Source organism: Palaemon carinicauda, chromosome 5, assembly GCF_036898095.1.
Source record: "Palaemon carinicauda isolate YSFRI2023 chromosome 5, ASM3689809v2, whole genome shotgun sequence".
NCBI classification, from domain to species: Eukaryota; Metazoa; Arthropoda; class Malacostraca; order Decapoda; family Palaemonidae; genus Palaemon; species Palaemon carinicauda.
The window spans coordinates 157,159,455-157,182,791 of NC_090729.1; the positions used below are offsets into that span (position 1 = coordinate 157,159,455).

Below are 23,337 nucleotides of genomic sequence, written 5' to 3' on the forward strand. Positions count from 1 at the left end.
TATCCTAAAAAGCTAGTTTCCTCTCTAAAAAGAGGAAATACTAAAATTTAACAATATTAGCCAAACTGTCTTTGGTCACCAAAACATGTGTATCAAAATACACATACCACTGAAATTTTCTTTAAATTTCAGTTGGGCAGTAAATCAATCAGAGCTGTCATCCTTTTTCTTCATTCTGACACAGACTAATTTTTACTAAATTGAAGAGGACATGTTTTATGTTCTTATCTTATACTATGTTTATTATTATTATTATTATTATTTGCTAAGCTACAACCCTAGTTGGAAAAGCAAGATGCTATAAGCCCAAAGGCCCCAACAGGGAAAATAGCCCAGTGAGGAAAGGAAACAAGGAAAAATAAAATATATTAAGAACGGTAACAACATTAAAATAAATATTTCCTATATAACCATAAAAACTTTAACATAACAAGAGGAAGAGAAATTCGATAGAATAGTGTGCCAGTGTACCCTCAAGCAAGAGAACTCTAACCCAAGACAGTGGAAGACCATGGTACAGAGGCTATGGGACTACCCAAGACTAAAGAATAATGGTTTGATTTTGGAGTGTCCTCCTAGAAGAGCTGCTTACCATAGCTGAAGAGTCTCTTCTACCCTTACCAAGAGGAAAGTTGCCACTGAACAATTATAGCGCAGTATTATTATTATTATTACTATCCAAGCTACAACCCTAGTTGGAAAAGCAAGATGCTATAAGCCCAGGGGCTCCAACAGGGAAAAATAGCCCAGTGAGGAAAGGAAATAAGGAAATAAATAAATGAAGAGAACAAATTAACAATGAATCATTCTAAAATAAGTAACAACGTCAAAACCGACATGTCGAATATAAACTATTAACAACATCAAAAACAAATATGTCATAAATAAACTATAAAAAGACTCATGTCCCCCTGGTCAACAAAAAAGCATTTGCTCCAACTTTTGAAGTTCTACTGATTCAACCACCCGATTAGGAAGATCATTCCACAACTTGGTCACAGCTGGAATAAAACTTCTAGAGTACTGCGTAGTATTGAGCCTCGTGATGGAGAAGGCCTGGCTATTAGAATTAACTGGCTGCCTGGAAATTTTTCAGTTAAGAAATGAGAGATAGAAGAAGAAACTCTTTATAAAACCCCAAAAAAAAAAAGTCTGCTTTGAGGGGAGGTAAGCTGGTAGCTATTTTTTTCTCTTGTTCTCTGTAAAAATGTGTTTCACTGTTCTCTGGAATACAGCTTTTTCATGCTAGTTATTTAAACTAAAATTCTTGTGATTTATTATGCAGGAAGGAAAAAAAATATTATTAAAAGGGAATAATGAGCTGAAAATAATTAGATGAAAATGATGAAAAGTGAAATAGATTGAAGGGATAATAGATTGAAAATTCAATGTAAAGAGTGGGTGTTAATTTACATACATTTCACATGAGAATTTTTACCGAGAGAGAGAGAATTATGATTGCCTAGACAACACTGTATCTAGACATGGGCTCTTTATAGTTCAAGTACACTGCTGTACTGTAGTTTATGTATAGTAGCCATTCCATTTTAAATGAATGCAATCCTTAAAATATAGAGCATCATAGATTTTACTGCTAGAACTTTGTAAACGTTAGTGAGGTTTTACAGCCTTATTCATAGTATCTTTATCACTTGTGGGAGATTAAATATTCATACACTCATTGAAAAAGAGTACTAATAGCATATTTAAAGTAATATACTACTGTATATACAAAACCTTAAAAAATGGCATTAAATTTTTTAAGCTGACCGACTAGTTTAGGCGGAAAATATCGCATTCTAAAAACCAAGATTTCTAAAAGAATGCATGTGCTTAATAAAGCACTATTATTTTTGTTTTTAATTTCTGGTTCATTTCAACCATCAACTAATAATTATTCCTTTTTACTTTACAACATCAGCAAGTGTTGATAGATACAAACAAGTTTTTTGTTATTACTTAAACATATGGTGGTGCAATGATGAATTTCGTGTTATGGGTCTTCTCACCTTGTACTGGAGCTATGTTAATAATGTACAATTACCTCTAAAAAGGATTATGAACTAAATTACCATAATAGAAACTACATGAAAACAATGTAGAGCAGTACAGTAAGGTACCTAGTGTGTTAGTCAACTGTAGGTAGGCAATGGTCAGCGAGTTGGTAGGTTAAAAGTTGATCCACCCTTGGGCAGCAAGCATTAGTGGATTCTAGATCTTCGCATCTGTCTGTTACCTAATCCTTGCGAATATAGAGTTCTATGCATGCCCATTCAGATATAAGCTGCAGAAAGTTCTTACCCCCATGCATCTACTATAGCATAAGCTGTAGTTGCCCATGCCTCATAGCATAATACAAGAACTATACTTAAAAATGCATATCAAATCCAGAAGACATCCCCAATTAGGCTAAAGGTAACTCGTACTCCTAATGAAAATATAAAATGGATTCAGAGAACAAGACAGCCATGTCTACAACCATCACTAGCAACAAGTAAAACTGAAGTTAGGGTCAAATAAGCATTGGTCATTGCCATACATTGCCATAGATGGGCAATATGGAACTAGAGAAGAGAGAATGGTGGAAGAGAAAGAAAGTGGGAAATGATAAAATTTTGATAAAAGACAACAATTAGTTAGCTTCGAGTAAGCAGCCATATGAACATCAGATGAGATTTGTAGAAATAATGAGGAGTTCCCTCTACATTTCTAAACATAGCGATTATTTTTCTATTAAAAAAAATAAAACCCAATAAGGATAAGACATCTTAGAAATCTGAATTACTACAGCTAACTGATAATTTTTATGATACAGTCTACATGCTATGACAATATTTTGTTTCATTCATAAAATCCAAAACTGATATGCAAAAAAGCAATACTGTATATAGCTTTATGAGCACTACGGATCACTGTATATGTATTCTAAATGTTATTTCACTTCATGAGTTTCAAGATTTGGAAAATACCCTAGCAATTCAACTATCAACCAAAATAACATTACAGTATATTTAACCATGAATATGATCAAGATAAAAGTACATCCTATATGTTTCAATGAATTTTCTTTAGCTTAACTTCCTTCACTTCTGAGGATAAGCAAAATTTCTTAGAATATTCCAATACTTTCCATAATCTAAATTCTAACCCTATATTAATGTGAACTTCTTGCTTTGGATGAAAATATAGGAACTTTGAGAATATATTTTTCCTCATCAATGAAATGTAAAGAGTCCAGGTTCTCAAAGTACACAATACATTACACATTTCACAAAATCCCTTATATCAACAGGACGATTATTAATCTTTTAATGTTAGCACTAAAAATAACTCTCAGCAACAATTCAGGTTTTTTCAAGACATCAAATAAAAGGTTGGTATAAAGTAATCTACAAATAGGCAGTGTTAAAGATCTAGTGTCTGAAAGAGTTTCACATACTAAATTTATCACAAACCTCAAAATGAGTCTGTATAATAGATTTCAGAGCATAAACATATGTCTTACTAAGGTACTTTTTGAATAACACATTAATCTAGAATGACAAATTTTACAAATCACTTGGTAATCAAGTTGAATTTTATTTAATCAATAATGAGTTAGTTTAAGAAATACTGTACTGCCTTCTTGTAAAGTAAGCCCTATACCATTTTTTTAAAAATTCAATTGGCTTGATTACCTAATAGCTTCTAAAATAAACTTTAATAACATTCCATGATGCGTTATAAGCCATTACATACGATTGCTGAAAATATATTTTCCTTTATTCAACCAAATACTAATACCATAGTTGTGTATTGTACTTCTCAATACTGTATTCAAAGGGTTACCATTATTCACATCGACTTAAGATTTTGAAGTTTAGAGAAAAACTGGAATTTGCACTTCTTGAAATGCACAGAAAATCCATCTTTTCTTTTCCTTCCTGAGATAGTGATTTAAAATAGAAAACAATTGCTCTCATACAGATTGAAGATCATGACACTTACATTAAATATAACATACACCAAAATCTTTCAGAACACAAAAGTACCTCTTGACAAAGAGAAATAACATACAAAAATTATTTTTTTATCATTTAGCTCAAAATATTCATGAACATTTACATGGTATGTTTATTCAGCTGACAAATTAGTGAGGATTTGTTTACAGAAGGAATAATGACATCTAATGCTTAACTTAACTATTTCACAGAACCTACAAAACACAGACCATCTCATCTTGTAACATTTTTACCCTTGAAATGCTTTCACCAGAAATAATATCAGTTGAACCAAAGAACATTAAATTAAGAACAATATCAACAGCCAGAACCAAATAAATCAATAACACTAGTGCGAGCATCGAGTTTTGCGAGATCCAAATAACTGTTCTATAACAATAATGTACCCCAATGATCATTTTAATTCTTGACCATCAGTAACCAGACATTTTGGCAGCATATCAAAGCCATCTATTAGTAATTTCAGCAGATGATTCGCCAACTTCTGTCTTCTGATAGAATCTCTATCTTCTTGGTATTTATCATCTGTACACCAACAAAGTTTCTTCTGTGTTGGTTGTATATCATACAATGTTCTTCATTATGATATGAAGGCATTTTAAACATTTTACTATATTCTTATAGCATATCTTGAATAAGGAAAATCTTTGTCTACAAAATACTAACTCTAACAGAAAAGAGTTCCGTTCTTATCCCTCAATTAGACGCTTTTGAATCATCAGCAGAAACAAACAATAAATAGCCCGGGTTTGCTACCAGAACTTATGTTTGCTAATTACATCATAGTAAGTACTTTCAGGATGTTAAAACCTTTATATAGTAATACATCAGTAAATCACCTTCTAGTAAAGTGATGTTAAAAATAGCATTACTATACTATAGGCTACATGAAAATGTCAGATTGCTCTGAACAATTCTCTCCTGCTTTGTGGCTCTGTTAGATGGATATATACTAAGGAATGATACCCTGTATTCTTACTGTAAAAAAAGGAAAATACAAATAGGTTCTAGCACTTGATAACTTCTAACAATTTCTTTCTATTTGGGATGATCTAAATTAAAGACAATCAAATTTCTACTACATACATGATTAGGCAAAGCTGCTTTTAATATCCATGGCTAGCTGAATAACCAGTAGTTTTCTGTCATAAGTAAAACCAAATGTATTATGATACTAAAAAAAACTATTAAACATGATTTGTCAACTCCTTCTGCTTTATGGATATTTGTGTTAAGAGGATTGTAAAGGCAACTTAAAACTAAAATTAGCTGTGATGCAAATGAAAACCTTCACTTCATTTAGAAATACTCACGGTGACAACATCAAAAATGGTTATAGGCAGCATTTCATCTACCTGCCCAAGGTCCTTTGTGAATCTGTTAAGAATTTGACCTGAGAAATAAAAAACCTCCTCAGCAACAATGAATATAGCTAATATTTTGAAAGGAAAGAAAGCTGGAGTGCATTTGGATGTTTAGTTTGCAAATTATGAATGTTAATTCAGATTTCATAATCTCATTTCCAGGTACAACAAATGTATAAAAGTTTCAGGCGTCAATTCTTGTCGGACTAAAATTAGATGTCCTATTTCTGTTTACCATAATATTTCTTCAACTGTTCTTAAAAACAAAGTAGAACCTGAATCTCCGATTTACTGACGAAGAGCATGCTTCCTTATATTATTTTGTTATAGCCTTTATATCAAAATACACTTTCTTAATCCCTTGTAAGCATTCATCAACTAAAAGTTGATTCCGAAGATAAATAACATGGGATAAGCGGAATACAATTTCTTATTTCTATACTAGCCTGATGTTTATATTGTTGCTTCTCCAAAAGCTCAGTTTATTAAAGTTTACCACCTAACTTAATAAAAGAAATTTCCATTTCCTTTAATCTTAATAGAAACATGTCTTTAGTAAAGTAATGAGACGCACTAGTGGTCGACTGCAAGAAACGAAGCACCAGGGGCTTTTTTTATTTGGTTTTGAAGTCAAAAGTATTCCCTATTCCTTGACATCACAAGGCAATAGGGAGGAGGGTGGGTATATTTATGAATATCAGATGAGTAGAGAAATAATGTTTATTATCAAAATTATGTTTATCTCTATAAACCTCCCATGATGTTCATATTGCTCCCTCCCACTTAATGATGGAGGTGGATGTCAGTAAAAGAAACAAGATATATAAAAAATGAAGATTAAAATGTTATACAGTATAAAATAATTAAATCTATGAAGTAACTTGTAAGATTGAAGTAAACACTCCATCTCAAAATACAGCTTGAAATATGGGACTCTAGATTGTTTTTCTAAAAATAATTGAAATATTCTTAAAATAAAACTATAAATCAATCAAACAAAAAAATTAAAATACCATATCACCAGCAGCCACTATAAGATCTAGAAACCAGCATTTCAATGAGAAAGCAAAGATTCTTTGAGATCATCATCATATCTTAACGTGCTAATGTCAAACCCACAGGAGGGCATTGTCATTTGTCTCTGAGGTTTTGATATAAGCAATGAGGGCACAGTGGGCATCGTCATAGGATGTTCCATTGTTTATGGTGATGCCCCATATGGGCATTCAGGGTTGATGGGTTATCCCAATTTGTAGCAGTTATCTCCAGTTTTTCCCAATTTTAGCCTTGCTCTGTTTATGGTTACCCAGTCCTTCCTGGTGAGGGCTGTTCTGCTGGGTGGGCAAGTGCCTCATTGGATGGCAATTGGTCACTTTCCTGCCACTTCCCTAACCTGTGAGCAGCTACCTGAATTGGTTTCCTGCCACTTCTCTAGTCTCTGAGCAGCTGCCCCGATTAATTCTAGTCAGTCCACTGTTATTTTATATAAAGATGGTAGGGGTGTTGATTTTAGAGTACCAATAATAATCTGACATAACTTATTTAGCTATGGGTCTAACTTATGTGAATGGCATGATCTTGCCCACACTGGTGCACAGTACTCCACAGTCGAGTAACAAAGTGCTGGGTCTGTTTGTCTCAAAGAGTCTCAGGATATGTTCCCCAGATGATGATGGCGAGTTTTTCAGAGGTTGTTCCTAGTTGCTACTATGTTTGCTTTTATTTGTGTACGCTTTAAAGGAAAGCATTCTATCAAGGGTGACACCTTAGTTGACTTGATATAGTCCAATTCTTTGTTACCCTATATGATCTTTAGCTTTCTGTTTGCCGGGTGATTTTTCAGGTGCAAGGCACACCTACATTTTGCTTGGATTGGCACTGAGGTGCCACTTTTTGTAGTAGGTGGAAAGGGTAGTCAGGGCTTTTGATAGTTTTTCTTCGATGGTGGTGGAAGAGTCCGATTATGTGGAAATGCACAGGTCGTCATTTGTATAGATGTTAAATAGCATCAGTGCCAGCATCGACTCATTTTATACTCCATCTGCCTTTCCTGCCATCCATTTCTATAAGGAATCGCCGACCGGTAAGCCACAATTCGATGATGTGGAATAAGCTAGTATTCTATATAGTTTTAGCCACCTTTAAAAGGAGTGCTCAATGGTTCACTGTGTCATATGCCACCATATAGTTGACAATGACTGTACCAGTGATTTTCTTCTTCTCAAACCCGTCCTCAACATATTACTTCAGGTTTAATACTTGACTGCAGCAGGATCGACCTGGTCTAAATTCAGCTTGGTTTGTCAACAGTTGTTTTTCAAAATGATGATTAGTAAACACTATCATGGTATGCTATTGAGCTGCTGAATGTAACACTAAGTGGTTTTCACAGCTTCATCAAAAGGAGTTAATGACGTTAGATTCTAAATAAGAAAAAAAAATAAGTCCTTAGGTTGTTGTAAAGATGAAGGGTGAAGTGGCATTAACATAATTATTAACCCTAAGCAAGTAGCTTGGGCTTCTCTTTTTAAAGTAAGCCACCTATAAGACTATAAATAACTGTATGGGAAAGTATTTCAAGAACAGTTCCTACATTATTACCCTCAAACAGCAATACTTTGGTAAACCAATTTGCAAACTCTGCACTTGAAGGCTTTTGTTTATTATCAGTAATAATGGTTCAGAGTAGGCAATTATATTAAAATTAGAACAAAATTACATTGCTGATTAGTCAAGGTATAGAAGACTTGAAAAACTACTTGAGGCCAAAATTAAGTCATTCTTAGTAATTGTGATAATGATGTAAGGACTCTAACTGCAACAAAAATGGCAAATGGAGCTGTATATACAATAATGGAAACGGCCATCTCCAAACAGTTTGAGGAAAAAACAGCATTGGCACTACCTTAAATAACTTATTAGGGAGGATTTAGCAGTAAGATATTAATTGCAACATTTAAATTCTGAATATCCCTAACACCTGTTGTCTATAACTAGCACAGTAGCTGTTGTGTATTATCTGAAGTTCAGGGACAGGAGGCATAGCCTTTGTAATCACCCCTTTAGTGTAATTGTGATGTATTTATTTTGTTATTTAACTTTTATAATTTCCCAACTATATTTCCTCACTGATTGAAAATAACCTACTATTAACTTCAGGTGTTCTTTACAGCAAAACCCATAACAATAATAAAATAACTAGTAGTGTTAACATTTACCCAGCTAACGTTAACCCATGATGAGCTTTTGCTGAAACATCACCAAGAACAATCAACTGCTAAGAAAAACATACAATATGAAATGCTATTAGCAAAAGGAAGTTTCTAAGGAATTCTTATTTTAGTAAGAGGGGAGATATAAGGATCCAAACTACCAACTCTGTCTTCTGCTTCACAATCTAGATGTCTAGAAGTGCAACTAGGAGTGTGGGAATGCAAGAGTTTAACATGAGAAGGATCTAAAGTGATTAAAGAAATTGGGGCTCTGTGAGATGATCTCGGCTCTGTAATGATCAGTGAACATTCAGATCACTTGTTGAATGAAACACTACTGTATTACCACTACATTATGAAGTCAATTTAGGGTAAGCAACCTGGCAGGTAAGTCAAACTTATCACCTACAAGCAAAGATTTGCTGATCTTCTGATATTAACAAAGGAAGGTAAATAAGAGCTTTTAAGGCTCATCACTAACAAAACTTGCGTTGCTTGAATGTGTATTTAATAATGGTGCTGGCATGTCGTATCGTTATCATCAATGCTATCAATCACTAGTCTGTCCTCTCTGGATTTCACTTTGAACTACAAGCAAGTTTCAAGCACTTGAACTTGAAACATACTTTCCCTGAGGGGAACAGCGGGGAAAATGCACTTCTCCCAATGGTTATTTAAAACATGGCACTATCCCTGGGCAGTGATGCTAACAGGCCCAGAGGAAGCCAACATGAAACTCCCTAAAACTTATCTCAATCTGGAAGGTCATAAGTCTTACAATTGCAGAGATGACTTAAAAACTGATTATTAAAGAATTCCTGGCACTTTGCATGTTGACACTAGTCACTAGTGTGACTCACTACTTTATTTGAGGCATGTCTTTATTGAAAAGAGAGAAAATGGAATTTTCTCTTAATTTTAGGGGTAAACATTGATAAACCAAGCTTCTGGAAAAGAAACAATATGAACATCAGGGAGGTTCATTGATATATAAACCGATTACTTTAACAACTACAGGGGCACTAAGTAGAGCAGACCTCCGACGTAGCAGCTTATTTCTCAACTTTTTGCTTGACCTTGACCTTTGACCTTAACATGTATTAATTGGCCCGGATTTTCATACACTCAAATATGAACTAAGTTTGAAGTCTGTGACAAGGAAGTCCAAACTTATGACCGATTACGTGATAGACATTTTGCTCATGCGTGACCTTAACCCTTGACCTTCCAAAATTTAATAATTTACAGCTCTTTACACAAGTTTAAAATCCCTGCAAGTTTCATTACTTTACAATTAAAATTGTGGCCGTATGGTTGATGACCGGAATTTTACCTTTTGCTTGACCTTCACCATGGACTTGACCTTTACCTTCAACCTTAATGTGTATTAATTGACGTGGATTTTCATACAGTCAGATATGAACCAAGTTTGACGTCTCTGTGACAACAATCTCCAAACTTTTGGCTGATTACATGAATTGGACATTTTGCTCGACTGTGACCTTGACCTCTGACTTTGACCTTCCAAAATTCAATAATTTCCAGCTTTTTACATAACAGTTAATCTCTACAATTTTCATTACTCTATGGTTAAAATTGTGGCTAGGAAGGTGTTCACTAACAAACACACACACACAAACAGGGGGTAAAATATAACCTTCCAACATTGTTGGCAGAGGTAATTATGACTAAAGTATTATCAGTTCTTTCACATATCAAGGCAATCAAGTCACCTTAGTTTATAGTTCTTTCCTTTTCCCATGTCCAGCTTTGAGAGAGAAGCAATAGAAATGTATGGGGAAGCTCAGAGAAATAATAGAAATGTCATAAGAATACTCAACTTGTTCATAGATAACGAATATGCACCCAAAACAGTTTTCAATGTTAAATGTTTAGAAGAGTATATAATATTTACAGTAAATTACTGTAATCATAACTACAAAATCCTCTTAATTTGCATATCGAAATCATTTGCCTCACTCAAGCATATTATCTCGATTCAGAGGGCATGAAGATAACATGCAAATGAGGTATATCATGTAATCTCTCAAGTCTGTAAGCATAAAGCTTTTCTCTCAAATTAATGTCAGCAACCCGACAAAAGAGAGGCTAACTTTATTTCTCGAAACTTCATGTATAAAAAATTCCCAAGAACAGAATACAGTATCTACTTTGGCAGGAATGTAATTAAAGTAAATAAAACTGGCATCTGAAAGGATAACACCTTCAAGAAAAGATAAGTATTGTATCTGAATTAGCCTTAATTCTAATCCGATAGAAGGTGTAAGATTGTTCACAGTTCAGATTGGCAAGATTGACACAGCTACCTTGATCAAGTTTGGAAGGGAAATTAGTCTTGGTAGGGGAGTAGGATGGGATTTAAAATCTATGTGTCTCTGGAGAGGTAGTGTGTTGCACTTTTGACCAAGATACAAGCATCAATTTTTCTTCACTCAATTAATCCATGAATTAAGTATTACAGTATAATTGAACTGGGCTAAAGAGTTAGAACCCAAACTATATGTCACTAGGTGAAAAATTCTTATATATTTAATAAAAGACTAATACCTATAATAGATTTTTTGTCATAAGGCTACTGAATTCTTATAAGCTACTGGGAAAAAACAAAATTAACAATAAAATTTCTTACTTACATAGTCCCCTGAGTTTCATATTGCCTCCTCTTCTGAAGCTCAATTCAAATGACCTTTACCAATTACTGTACTGCTGAAATGTTTCCTTACTAAGTGCATAAGTTTATTGAAAGGATAAAAAGGGGGAAAATTTTAGAATTTTACGGGTAAATGTTGAATAAACAGAGCTTCTGGAGAAGAGGGCATGAATGTCAAGGGAAGTTTATAAAAATGAAACTGAAGTGACTAAGAAATAAGGGCTAAAGTTGTCAGAACCTAGCTATATGCCACTTAGTGAGAAAACCTCTTACCCTGAACGTATGATTAAAAACCTAAAATAGATTTTATTTGTCATAAGGCCACTGAATTCTTAAATCGGGGAAAAAATGCTGAAGAGACTAAGAAGTAATGGTTTTAAATTCTTTCAAAGTGAGTACCAACCTCAACTTTAACCATCACTGCTAACCATTTTATTGGAGGAAAGCAGTAAAGTCTGGGTATGATGAAAGGCTGCAAATGTCCACTTCTGGCTCACATGATTTCTGATGAGAATCCATGCAATTTGCTAACAGACTGGCACTAAAAAAATGGTGATGTTTCGTTGAAAAGTTGGTAAAATGCTGTGAATATCTCCCTTTTTACAATTTTCTGATAGGTTGGCAGACTGAAAAGCTAAGGGAAATGGTGAGGTTTAAATGACCTGGAAGTAGTATGAATGATCTCTTCCTCTGTCAGAGTTACTATTTAGAAAACTCATTGCCTAGAAAAACATGATTCAGTCATTAAGGGAGAAAGATAAACTGAACAATAAGGGAAGAGTAGAGTAGAAGCATAAGGAGATACCTATTTTCTATGGCAATTTTGTCTGAAAACTTGTCAGTCATATTAAATATATTTAAGTATTGTTATGCATACTCTACATTCTGGCATTTGGTCCTGCGACTTAGTTATCAAGCACACAGAGTAAAACAATTGTGAACAATTCTTACTACGTTTGAGTGGAACATACTTAACGGATCACTTTCAAATTAATACCAGACCTTATACAATCAATCTCTAAACTCCTTTGGCTGTTGGGAATATAAATTATAAACAAGAAATATAATGCCGCTCGAAAAAATACAAGATCAAAATCATAAGCAGCCCATAAATTATTCTATCATTCTCACCAAAATGCACAAAACATGAGGTTCAAGAGTAGTCTTATTCCTTTCAAAGCCCAATTCTATAAGATGACAACTGTTTGTTTAAATGGGGCTAAAGAATCTTGGATGATTTCACATACACAAAAGGACTAATCAAAATGGGAACTGTATGTAATGAGCTAAATTTTTATCAAATTCTCCAATACTTACACTTCCTAATTATTGTGTTTACCACAAAGTACTAACTTTCACACAACTTAAACCTTTTGCTATCTATTGTGAAATCATGGATATACTGTACTCCAATACAATATACAGTAAACAGCACACAATAGATAACATAAGACACATGCTGATGGCCCTAAAATTTCCATCAGGTGTAATGATTGCAATTACATCACATGATGATAAAGATAATCAATTCCATTTACACTAAAGTTTCTCTTCTTTCCTTCAATATCCTTTTAGTTATTAATTCAGAGAAATGTCACAAGTATGTGAATTTTCTGTATTATCTTTAATTACATTTTCTTTGTTTTTACAGATCAACTTTGTGCAACCTATTCAGGAATTAAGGGTTTTATAAATAGCTCGACCACAGAAATCTTCCATTTTCTTTAAATCTAGGTTACTATATCCTTTACAAGGAAGAACTGTGATGTTGAGGTTATGAACCACTTTTAAATGGAACTCCAAAATATTCAACAATACTTTTTATCTTAACTTAGTTATAAAGTTTGATAAATACAAAATTTCAAATATTCTATTATTGCATACGTACAAAATTTCAATTATATTCAAATTTACATAGTAATCATAAGGGCCTGGGCCCTTTCTTAGAATGTTGTAAATCAAATTTTCCAAATGAGTTAAAAAGTTGTGGTAAAAATAAACTTGAAATACATAAAACATATCAAACCAGGAATAGTTCATGTAATGCTAGAACTTTAAGAATTAAGATTACCAAGTAAAAATCAAAGTAATCTAAACATACCAAGTAGAGGTAAAGTGACTTAAACTTACCCAGTAAGAGTAAATGCCTGTATAGTAGATACAGAAAAGTGCATAATCAGGACATAACAATAACAGCATTCTATAGTGCATGTTATGTGAAAGGTGAAAAAAACTGACAGCACAGTGAATAATACAATGATGATGCAGCAAAAAGGTGAAAATGACAACAAAATGACAAAAAGCTTCATCTTAATAAAGTAATTGAGAGATTGCGGGTATAGCCTCATTGTAATTGCAAATTATGTACCTTGGACAAAGATCATAACCTTCAAAACAATTCTTAGTCCACTTTTCCATTTTAGAAAGGCCATAAATTCTAGTAAAATACTACGTAAATCAATAAAATCACTAATAAATATCAACATAATCTTTGTGGTCTGCTGGTATCTTTATGAAATGTTTAAAGATACCAGATAGAATTAGCAGTAAAAATTATATATTTCATTTAATGAAGATTTCTGTAAACTTAGCATAAATATTGGGGGGAACTGCCAAGGTAGATAGATTCTGATCTTTCCTTCCTACCATCTACATCGTAGCAGAGGTAACAAAGTAAAAAAAAAATAAATTATAAAGTAGAACACACAAAAAAGTTCAAACTTGCAATAAATAGTTTTTCTGTTGAACAGGGTGACATAAGTCTTTTTATAGTTTATATATGAAATATCTGTTTTAATATTGTTATTTTTTTTTTAAATATTTGATTTTAATTGTTCATTATTCTTATATCGTTTATTTTTTTTTCATTTCCTTTCCTCACTTGCTATTTTTCCCTGTTAGAGCCCTTGGGCTTATAGCATCTTGTTTTTCCAACTAGGATTGTAGCTTACCTAGTAATAAGAATAATAACAATATAGAAATCCACTTTTGATGGTATATGTGGACTATGAAAAAGCCTTTGATAGCGTGCACCGGCCAATTTTGTGGCGAGTCTTGTGTTGGTATGGAAATCCTCTTAAATGTGTAAATTTGATTAAGTCTGTTCATGAGCATAGCAGGTGCAAAGTTAATGTCAGTGGAGACTTATCAAATTCATTTCCAGTGAACAGCAGAGCCCTCCAAGCGAATGTGTTGTCACCAATGTTGTTTATCCTCCTTGAGGATTTTGTAATGCATAGACCAGTTGGAGATGGTGGAGAAGGATTGGACTAGATAGGCAATAACAAATTAGCTGATTAGAGCATGCTTGCTTACCAGAATGCATAAAATATCACACAAGATTGGGCTCAAGATAGATAGTAAAAAGACAGAGATGAAGAGAACAGAATATGCAATGGAAGATGAAATATCATTGGAAGGAGAAAGGATTAATGATGAAGAATCATTTAAGAATTTAGGAGCTATGATTTGTAATACAGGGTCTTTAAAATTGGAATTTAATGAAAAACTGATAAAAGCAAACCAGACAATGGCTAGGTTAAGCAAAATTTAGAAATTAAATCCTTTGAAGTTATATATAAAAATCAGGCTATATATCAGTTTAGTGATATCTGTGTTACAGTATGTACACGAGTCACGGTACAACAATGAAACAATCTCCAACAGATTTAGTAGATTTGAGAACAGGGCCCTCAGAGAATATTGGAGTTAAATGGTAGGGCAGGATTAAAAAATGAAACTATCAAAGAGCTTACTTGAGTGCCATAGATGGATGTGATCATAGTGAGGGGTAGATGGAGATGGTTTGGACATGCTCTACACATTCCCCAAGAGAGATTAATTCATCAAACGTTTAACTGAGCTCCACAAAGAAATTGAAGAGTTGAAAGACCCAGGCCTCTATGACTGAGGACTATGAAGCATGAAGTTGATGATGAATGGAGAAGTATTGAATTATAAGCTCAAGATAAAAATGATTGGCCAAATCTAACCGAGGCCCTTAACCTCAATAGGTGTAGGAGGAGATGATGATGATGAATTATTGTACAAATTATAATCCCTAACATAGAAAAATCAATAAACATTTATCTTGAAAAATAGAATAATTGACAACCTCAAAGTTCACCTTTGAGGAGAGTTGTGGATGGCGTGATTGAGACGAGAGAGGAGGATGAGGAGGAGAAGGGAGTTATTGCTTGGTAGGAGAATCTCCTTCCATGAGAATTCTGGTAAAATATTATGAGTTCTCTATCTTGAATGATCTTCACTATCACTACCCAAATTACCTAAATTACACTTTTTAGACATTTGGTTGTTTTCTTCTACATTTATTATTTCAAGAAACCTATCTAGAGAGGGCTGCTTTTGCCTTTTCTTTAAAATAGCATGCAAATAAGCCATTGCATTGTCAGGAAATAAATTTGCTCCTAGTGGTGCAAAAACCTTATTTGGGTGGACACGGCATGAACACTACGTGGGTGGCTTATGGCACTGAGTGACAGCTTTCTGTCCATCATGAGATAGTCTTGTTCATACTTGTCCATGGAAAATGCTCATAAGGTGTGAAACCTTTGCTCGCAGCCCGATGCAATACAGCACTTGTAACTTTATTCAAATTTCTATAACCGTATTACAATTTACCCGAGGTATTACTATATTTGACAACTTTCTTGCCTATTACTTGTCGGTACCAAAATACTAATACCATGTACCTTCTATACTGTTCAAAGATAAGTATTCTTCTAGAAAATCTAATTTTCACAGGTATTAGAAAAGTTGCTAATTAGCTTCAATATCAAAATCTGTATAAAAAACAGCTTTTCTGTTTTTCATTACTGTCATTTTAAATGCATGATTCAAATGGGAAAGGCATCTTAATATCAAATAATTAAAAAAATATTTTGTATTTTTCATAACTAAACAAAACTGAACTATTTAATAAGGGTATGATTCCAGCAATGCTGGTAACTTGGCTGTTAAAATTTATAATGAGGTGTGAGTAGCCACAAGAGGGTAGTAGGGAAGACCCATTTCACTGCCAGCTTTGGAAGTAGCCACTCTGACTTTGCCTAAGAATTGAGAGCTTTCTGCCATTAGGCAGGTCACAATGTAAAGCTAATACACAGTGATGGGTTTACAGTTATATCCATCCTCCCCCTTATCAGGAGGATGGGGGAAAGAACTACTTCAACTATAACATTCTTGCTCTTATCCTAATCAGATGTCACAACTGTTAATTTAGACACTACGTTACTTGTACTGCATGGGAGCTAAGTATGCTACCTACCCCGCTGAGCAGCTGCCAAAGGTCCCAAGAAAAATGTGTATAACTTGTGGTTGAACTCCTTTAGGTAATGGGCTCTGAAGATTGTCAGGCATTTCCAAACTCCTGTTTTCAACTCTTGTCCTATTGACAAGTTCCTCTTGACAGCTAGTTCCTACAACTCCCCTAATTTCATGAGAACAAGCCTGCATTGGCTTTACTGCATCACTTCACAATTGTTCTTACGCCTTATTTATCATGGTTCAAAGAAAGGAGACCTTTTTTTACATCTTCCTGTATCAGATTTTGGAGTTGTGGTCTGAAGGGTTGGTGTGCACTTCAGGTAGCTTCTCAAGTGGTGTGGCTAACAACCTCAGCTTGGAATCTTGTAAATCAAGATTGCGATTGAAAGATCAATGCGTGACAAAAGACCTGTCTGGTGGAAAGTAAGGCTGAAGGCACTTCCTACTTTTACTTGTCAAAGGTAATGTTTGAGCCACCAAAGAAGGAGCTCCGGAAAATAAAGATCAGCGATCAACTGCACCTTCCGAGGTCTCTGCCAGATCCAAGAGGATAATGTTGAACTTCTCCTCTGCAGGGGCTGAAAAAGGAGTGGCCACAGAGAAAACTCTAGACTTAGTGATAGCTTAGGTTACCTTGAGCTTTTCTGCTGACAGGATACCCTCCACCCCTAAGGAAGGCCACAAAGTTCTTAGGATGTTGTCTTTCGCTAGGAAGGAGATATCGATCTCGCAAAGAATTAACTGGGACCTATCAGCCTCTTTAGGGGAAGCTGATAGGGCCACCTCTCTTAAAGCTTGTTCTAATTCCAAATTGTTGTCCTTTGTCACCCCACCAGAGAGGGAGGGATGAGAGGCTTTGGTACCCTAAGTACCAAAGGTAGAATAAAGAGGCTTTCCGGAACTCTTCGACTTCAAGGAAGCCCCAAAGGAGAAGAATTTCACTTAGCCTTATTTTTCCTTCTCTTGCTGCACTCAAGCCACTGTGAAGACGCCCATGTTTTAAATTCCTTGCAAGGTGACGACTTTGCAGTCATGGTGCCTGCAAGAAAGGCACAATGAATGGAGGTCCATTGAGGTTCTGCTCATTAACATTCCACATCTATGATTTGGAATGCCAGGGAAAGACCACATGCCCACACATGGTTTCTCCATTTGTCCAAGCAAATCAATCAAAGTGAAAAGAAAAAGAAAACTAGAAAGCCAAGTTTTCCCACACTGGGAGTATATCTATACAACTTTGTGATTAAAGGCAAAGTGGCTTACAAGAGAGCAGGCAGGGGGGAGGGGGGCAAGGCTTCCACACTACCCACATATAACTACTGATACCTCTATTATAATGATAAACCTTTACAGCTGAAGTTTCCAGCTTTGCTGAAATCATACTCCATTGAAATGATAAAGATTTGTATCCTGTAGGAACAACCCATTATCTAGCCCAAGATGAATAGAAACTAAGAATAGAGTGGAAAGAATGGGAGACATTCCAAAATAAAATTATACACCTGCCTAAGAATAGATGATAGTGAGTCAATAGAAGTTTAGTTTGTTGTTCATGCACTTATCTTATTTTGCCCTCTTTGGTTTAATTTTTACCCAAACACCAAATCTTAAAATTTAAAGCAAGACAATACAATATCATAGATAAATCTTACTCCTAATGAGGAAAACTAACTTATGGCACGTGAAATTAGATGTTATTGATTCACCAAGAAATATTTTGTTATCATAAATATTAATAAATAATAGTCTGGATGCAAGTATAAAGCTTCTTGTCTAAGATTTAAGTTTAAAGCGATGAAAACCAAAGTTAAATGTTGTGCCTTTAGAAAGCATTTCAACTTTAAGAATTGTGAGCCTTATTGAAGAAGAAGACCCAAAGCCTCAATTATGCAAATAATGAATTAAGCAAGATTCATATTTACAGAAAAGCAAAGTTATTCACCCAGAAAAAAATATGCAGCTAGTATGGATATTGAGAGCTCTGTCTTAATCAACAAGATATATTAGATACGTTATTGACCTTTCCTATGAGTACAAAAAATGCGAGACTTCTTATGAGGGATTTTCTTTCAAAAATTTACCTACCAGAATATCAAGTTTTAATTATTAAGGGTATGAAAGCTTTATCATATTTTCTTGAATAATTTTTTTCTAGTCATCTTATCATCTTAAGGAGAGGAAAAAATTTACAATACTAGCTGACAAACAATATGGAATCTTTAATGTCATAAATAAATGACAAAGCTGACAATATCCATACGAACTTCAAGCAATGGTGGCGTCGTTAATTCAACCCAGCACCCAATTAAATCTTCCACCAAACGTAATTCAGAAATAATCTTACAGTCTGAAAATCAAATACGGTTCCTGGAAGCAATTCATCAATTTGCCCAATGTCTTTAGAGAATCGATTCAGTGTTTGTCCTGTGAATTTGAAAAACATGTTATGATATCCAGAAAAATTAGCATAATAATTGATAACAGTACGAGACTTACTCTCACTCATATTGAAAACCAACATAAAAGGTGAACTAAATGTATATTAGTGATGAGCATGGGGTTTTAGGAATAATTGGTTTTCCTGAGTTAAGCATAAATATTCTACAGAATATGAAACTACTGTATGAAAAAGTATGATTTTGGTTATCATTTACCTAATAACAATAGGAAAACGGGTACTGTACTCCTACGTATTATACACACTGCATCAAAATAGACCCCTTGAAATTTAATCCGTGGTGTTGTTTCAATTATAAATTATCAATACAGTTAAACTGGAATGACTCGGTGAGTGATGACCAAAAATCAAACTCCACACCTCAACAATGCCATCAAGCTCGCTAAGACCGAGCCATAATGCCACAAAATACTATACAGTATTGTTGCTTATCTAATTAATCTCTTGAGGAGATCTAAATATTCAAGTTAAGCTATCTTATCTGGAAAAAATTTCTCTTCAATTCATCTTTACATTACAGATGTTGTTTTCTATCCTAGTTAAACAATCATTTCTATGAAACTCCCTTGATGTTCATAAGGCTTCCATCTGGAAGCATTCCCGAGTTAATTGTTCAAGAGATTAATTGTTGTCATAAAAATCTACTTTCTCTTTATATTATGTGTTGAGGGCAGCAGTGTGATGTGGACAACAATTGTGATGAATGTGGTAGCATACCAGTCCCTCCTATGGAGCTATATGTCCAGCTTATGACTGATCATTTTCATGTGAAAGACTCCAAATATAAAAAAAAAAGTAACTTTTAGTCGAGGGTAAAATCCAGCGAAAACTAAGGTACAGTAGTGGATTTCAGGGGGATGATGATGATGGTACCACTCATGCTATTACTGTGTTTTCTTGGGTTGGTAGAAGCAGGCTTCATAAGATTTTTATCATATTTGCTATGTTAGCGCAATCTAAGAAGGCTAGTGCACCGTAAAGCAAAGGCAGGGATTCTAGCCTAACCTGCTCAGTTTCAAACCCTAGTCTAACACTCAATTTTTACTTATCAGTTCTAGTGTACTGCTTAGTAAGGGTTCTGACAGTACACTGTACATTATAGAGTCAATAGCCATATTTTGAGCCTAACTCTCTCAAATAACTTCATGTCCTTCTATTGCAAAGCTTAACTTTGCCTTGATCTGATCAGCTCTGTACAACCACTCAAATCATAGAAGACCACTGGTAGTCTGGAGCCAAATAACCCTCTATCTGCTAAAGCTAAAGCTAGTACTCATGGGCAACCACTTTATACTATTCTTAATAACACAGCATATAGTTCAAATCTTGTGGAACCATGGGTTCCAAGCTGCAGAAATGAGTTCTTTGCCTAGAGCAGGCATAAAAGTTACCGTTAGTAGTAAACAAAGAGGAAATCCAAAAGTTTCATATATGGATGCTTCACCAGAGCAGGATCCAAAAGGTGAGTTGTTATGAAAACTCATTGCTAAAATGTATCTGAATACTCTAATACTGTCCTGGTAAATTCTGATAATGCTTTCTACAATGCTATCTAATGCTGCTACAGTACTGTCACTAAAATGGTGTATACAGCAAATTTTTCCAATATCTTAATTGTCAAAGTGAATAAATCTTTCCTGTTTATTAAGACCTTATCTCCCACATAGACATTCTTTAGCTTATAATAGATAAATTGCCTAACCTTACCATTCCCCCAGATCAAGCTAATTTTCTTGAATCTCTAGTTAATGTCAACAAAAGGAGGATGTTGAATACAGGTATAGTATTTCTTAGTTGGTTGACTAAAGAGATGATGTTTATCAGCTACAGAATAGGGAGTTTACTTGAAATTATCTTTTGCAGAGGGCATTTAGACTTTGATCAAAGGAAAGTTTACAGGCCATCAGGATCCTAACCTTATATTAGATTACTTAGCCTGTTTAGATACAAAATTTTGGATAGTTCTCTAGAGCATGGGTTCTTAACCAGAGATATCCATACCCCTTAAAGGTATGGGAACCAAATGCTGGGCCTTGGCTCTGGGTACCGTGTAACGGAACTTCGGGATGAAATTCTCAAATTCCTCAAGCATCAACAATCCCCTCTAGCAAATCATTTCAAAGAGGAACATTTTATTGTTAGCCTGGGATATTTGGCTGATATTTTCAGTCTCCTCAATGATTTGAACATATCAATGCAGGGAAGGGATATAGACATTGCTCAAGCTAGGGAAAAACTTGTTGCATTCACTAGGAAATTACTCATCTGGAGTGACCGTGTTGAAAACGGAGACCTGGAAAACTTTGATCTTTAACAATATCCTTATTGGAGATGGTGAAACACTACATAAAGAAATACTTCCAGAAGTCAAAAATAATTTGGAAGTTTTATCAGTGCAAATTTTGAGGGTTACTTTTTAGATATTGATGATCTTACCATGGAATCGATTTGGATATAAAACCCTTTCTTATTTGATATATTAAGATTGAGTGATAATGATCCAGCAAAGGATGAATTCATTGACTTCCAAGACCCTAGAGAGAAGGCTCATTTTGAAAGGGATGGGATATATGACAAGCAGTTTTGTTGTGAATAAAATCTCGGCTTACCCAAGCTTGGCCATGAGGACAATGAATATTTTGGTCCCCATCACAACTACATATCTCTGAGAAACAGCATTTGCTGCATTATTAAATCTGAAATCAAAGTGGAAAAATCAACTTGATGTGTCACGAGAGTAGCTTTGTCAGTAACTGTACCACGATTACATGCTTTGATTGCACAAAAACAACAGCAAATATCTCACCTATATTTGTAAAAGTCTGTTTTACGTAAAGATACTAAAAAAAAAAAAAAACCTACGTATCTATGTTTTCGTTCTTCTTTTGTGAAATAAAACTGAACTGTAAGAAGTAAAGTTGCTGATTTATAATACGAACCAGTGAATCAAAGTTATATCGTAAAATATTTATAGCTGTTTTTATGGTATATCTGACATTTCTTTTTTTTTATTTTGCTTTCAGAAAACAAATATGATAAAGTTATCAATGCTTATGATTTTATCTTCTGTTCTATTCCTAGCTATCCATATCTGAAGTACAGTAAATTAAAGTTATTGACATATTTGGAAGACATATAAGCAGATGATAGGATTGATGATAATTATTTTGACAGTCAAGTTAAGTGGGGGTATGAAACCATATTGGGCAATCTATTGTGGGTCTGGAATCATCAAAAGGTTAAGAGCCCCTGCTCTATAGGGTTTTGCATTATTTGTGAATTTTGTTGTTAAGTGTAGAGAACAACTGTGTCCATTTATGGTTGGGATGGTTCCTACAGTAAAGAAACTCTCTGATTGCTTCTCCTATTATACTTCTTCTTTCTACCTTATTAGTGCCACTGTTAAGTAGGGTTGGGCACTCAAGTCAACTTTCTACATCTATTCATAATCCTTGCATCTTCTTGCCCAAGTTACACCCCATCCACATCCCTCCTCACCACATCAATCAATCTGATCTGTTGATGCCCCACACTCTTCTTCCCTATCACTGGTATGTTCTTAGTTCTCTTGATTGATTTTATCTCCTACCTTCTTACTTGGCTGTAGTATCCCAGACAATCTACCCTAGCCTTATCTCTTATGTTACATATACCACACATTCTTCTTATATCTCGATGTTACCTATTTTTCAGAAGTGATATTCCAGCAATCCATCTCACTATACTTATCTCAGTACCTTTCAATAGTCCCTCCTCTTTCCTCGCAAGTGCCCATGTATCTATTCCATATAATAGTATGGGCCTGATAATTGCTTTCCTTTTGAGTCTTAATACCGTTTTCTTGTTTAAGATAACTCCAGTCATTGGTCTTATTTTTCCAAGCTTCTTTCACTCTCTGTCTCACTGCTTTATCAATACTGCCCTCTGATATTATTGAACTGAAGTAGATACACTCGTTCTGTTTTAGCTTTTGAATGTTTACTTCATGTCTTTCTAACATACACCTTCAATCCTTTACTTTTTAGGAGTCCTTTCCATGCTATAACCTTTCTTGCAGTTCTTCTTTTATTTGCTAAATTATCAGTAATCATCAATTCCCCCTATTCTTCATTGTTTCTTAATTCTGATGATAAAAGAATGGACTTGGGAGAGTAAATACCTGATGGAGGCCAACCTCCAGAGGGAATGCCTCAGTCTCCTTATGTATGTATGACCAGTGGTTCTTGCCTCCTTATTCATCATCCTCACTAACCTTACCAACTTATCAAGTACTTCTCTTATTCTCATACACCAATAAATGACTAACCTTGGCACCTGGTCATGCACCTTTTTTGAGATTATAAAA

The 23,337-nt window shown here is 34.5% G+C and overlaps 1 protein-coding gene across 3 annotated transcripts in view; it reads right to left on the minus strand.

The window, feature by feature from the left end:
* The window catches only part of LOC137641560 (ATP-binding cassette sub-family C member 4-like), a 231,952-nt gene that overhangs the window by 30,786 nt on the left and 177,829 nt on the right, over positions 1–23,337 (minus strand). The window contains exon 20 of one of the 3 annotated variants that reach the window (XM_068374240.1): positions 5,315–5,394. The exons of 1 other annotated variant lie outside the window; for it this stretch is intronic. In XM_068374240.1, coding sequence (XP_068230341.1) covers positions 5,315–5,394 — 80 coding nt within the window. Of the gene's footprint in view, positions 1–5,314; positions 5,395–18,878; positions 18,959–23,337 lie in introns of all 3 variants that reach the window. One more of the 3 variants, XM_068374241.1, reaches the window with a different exon arrangement.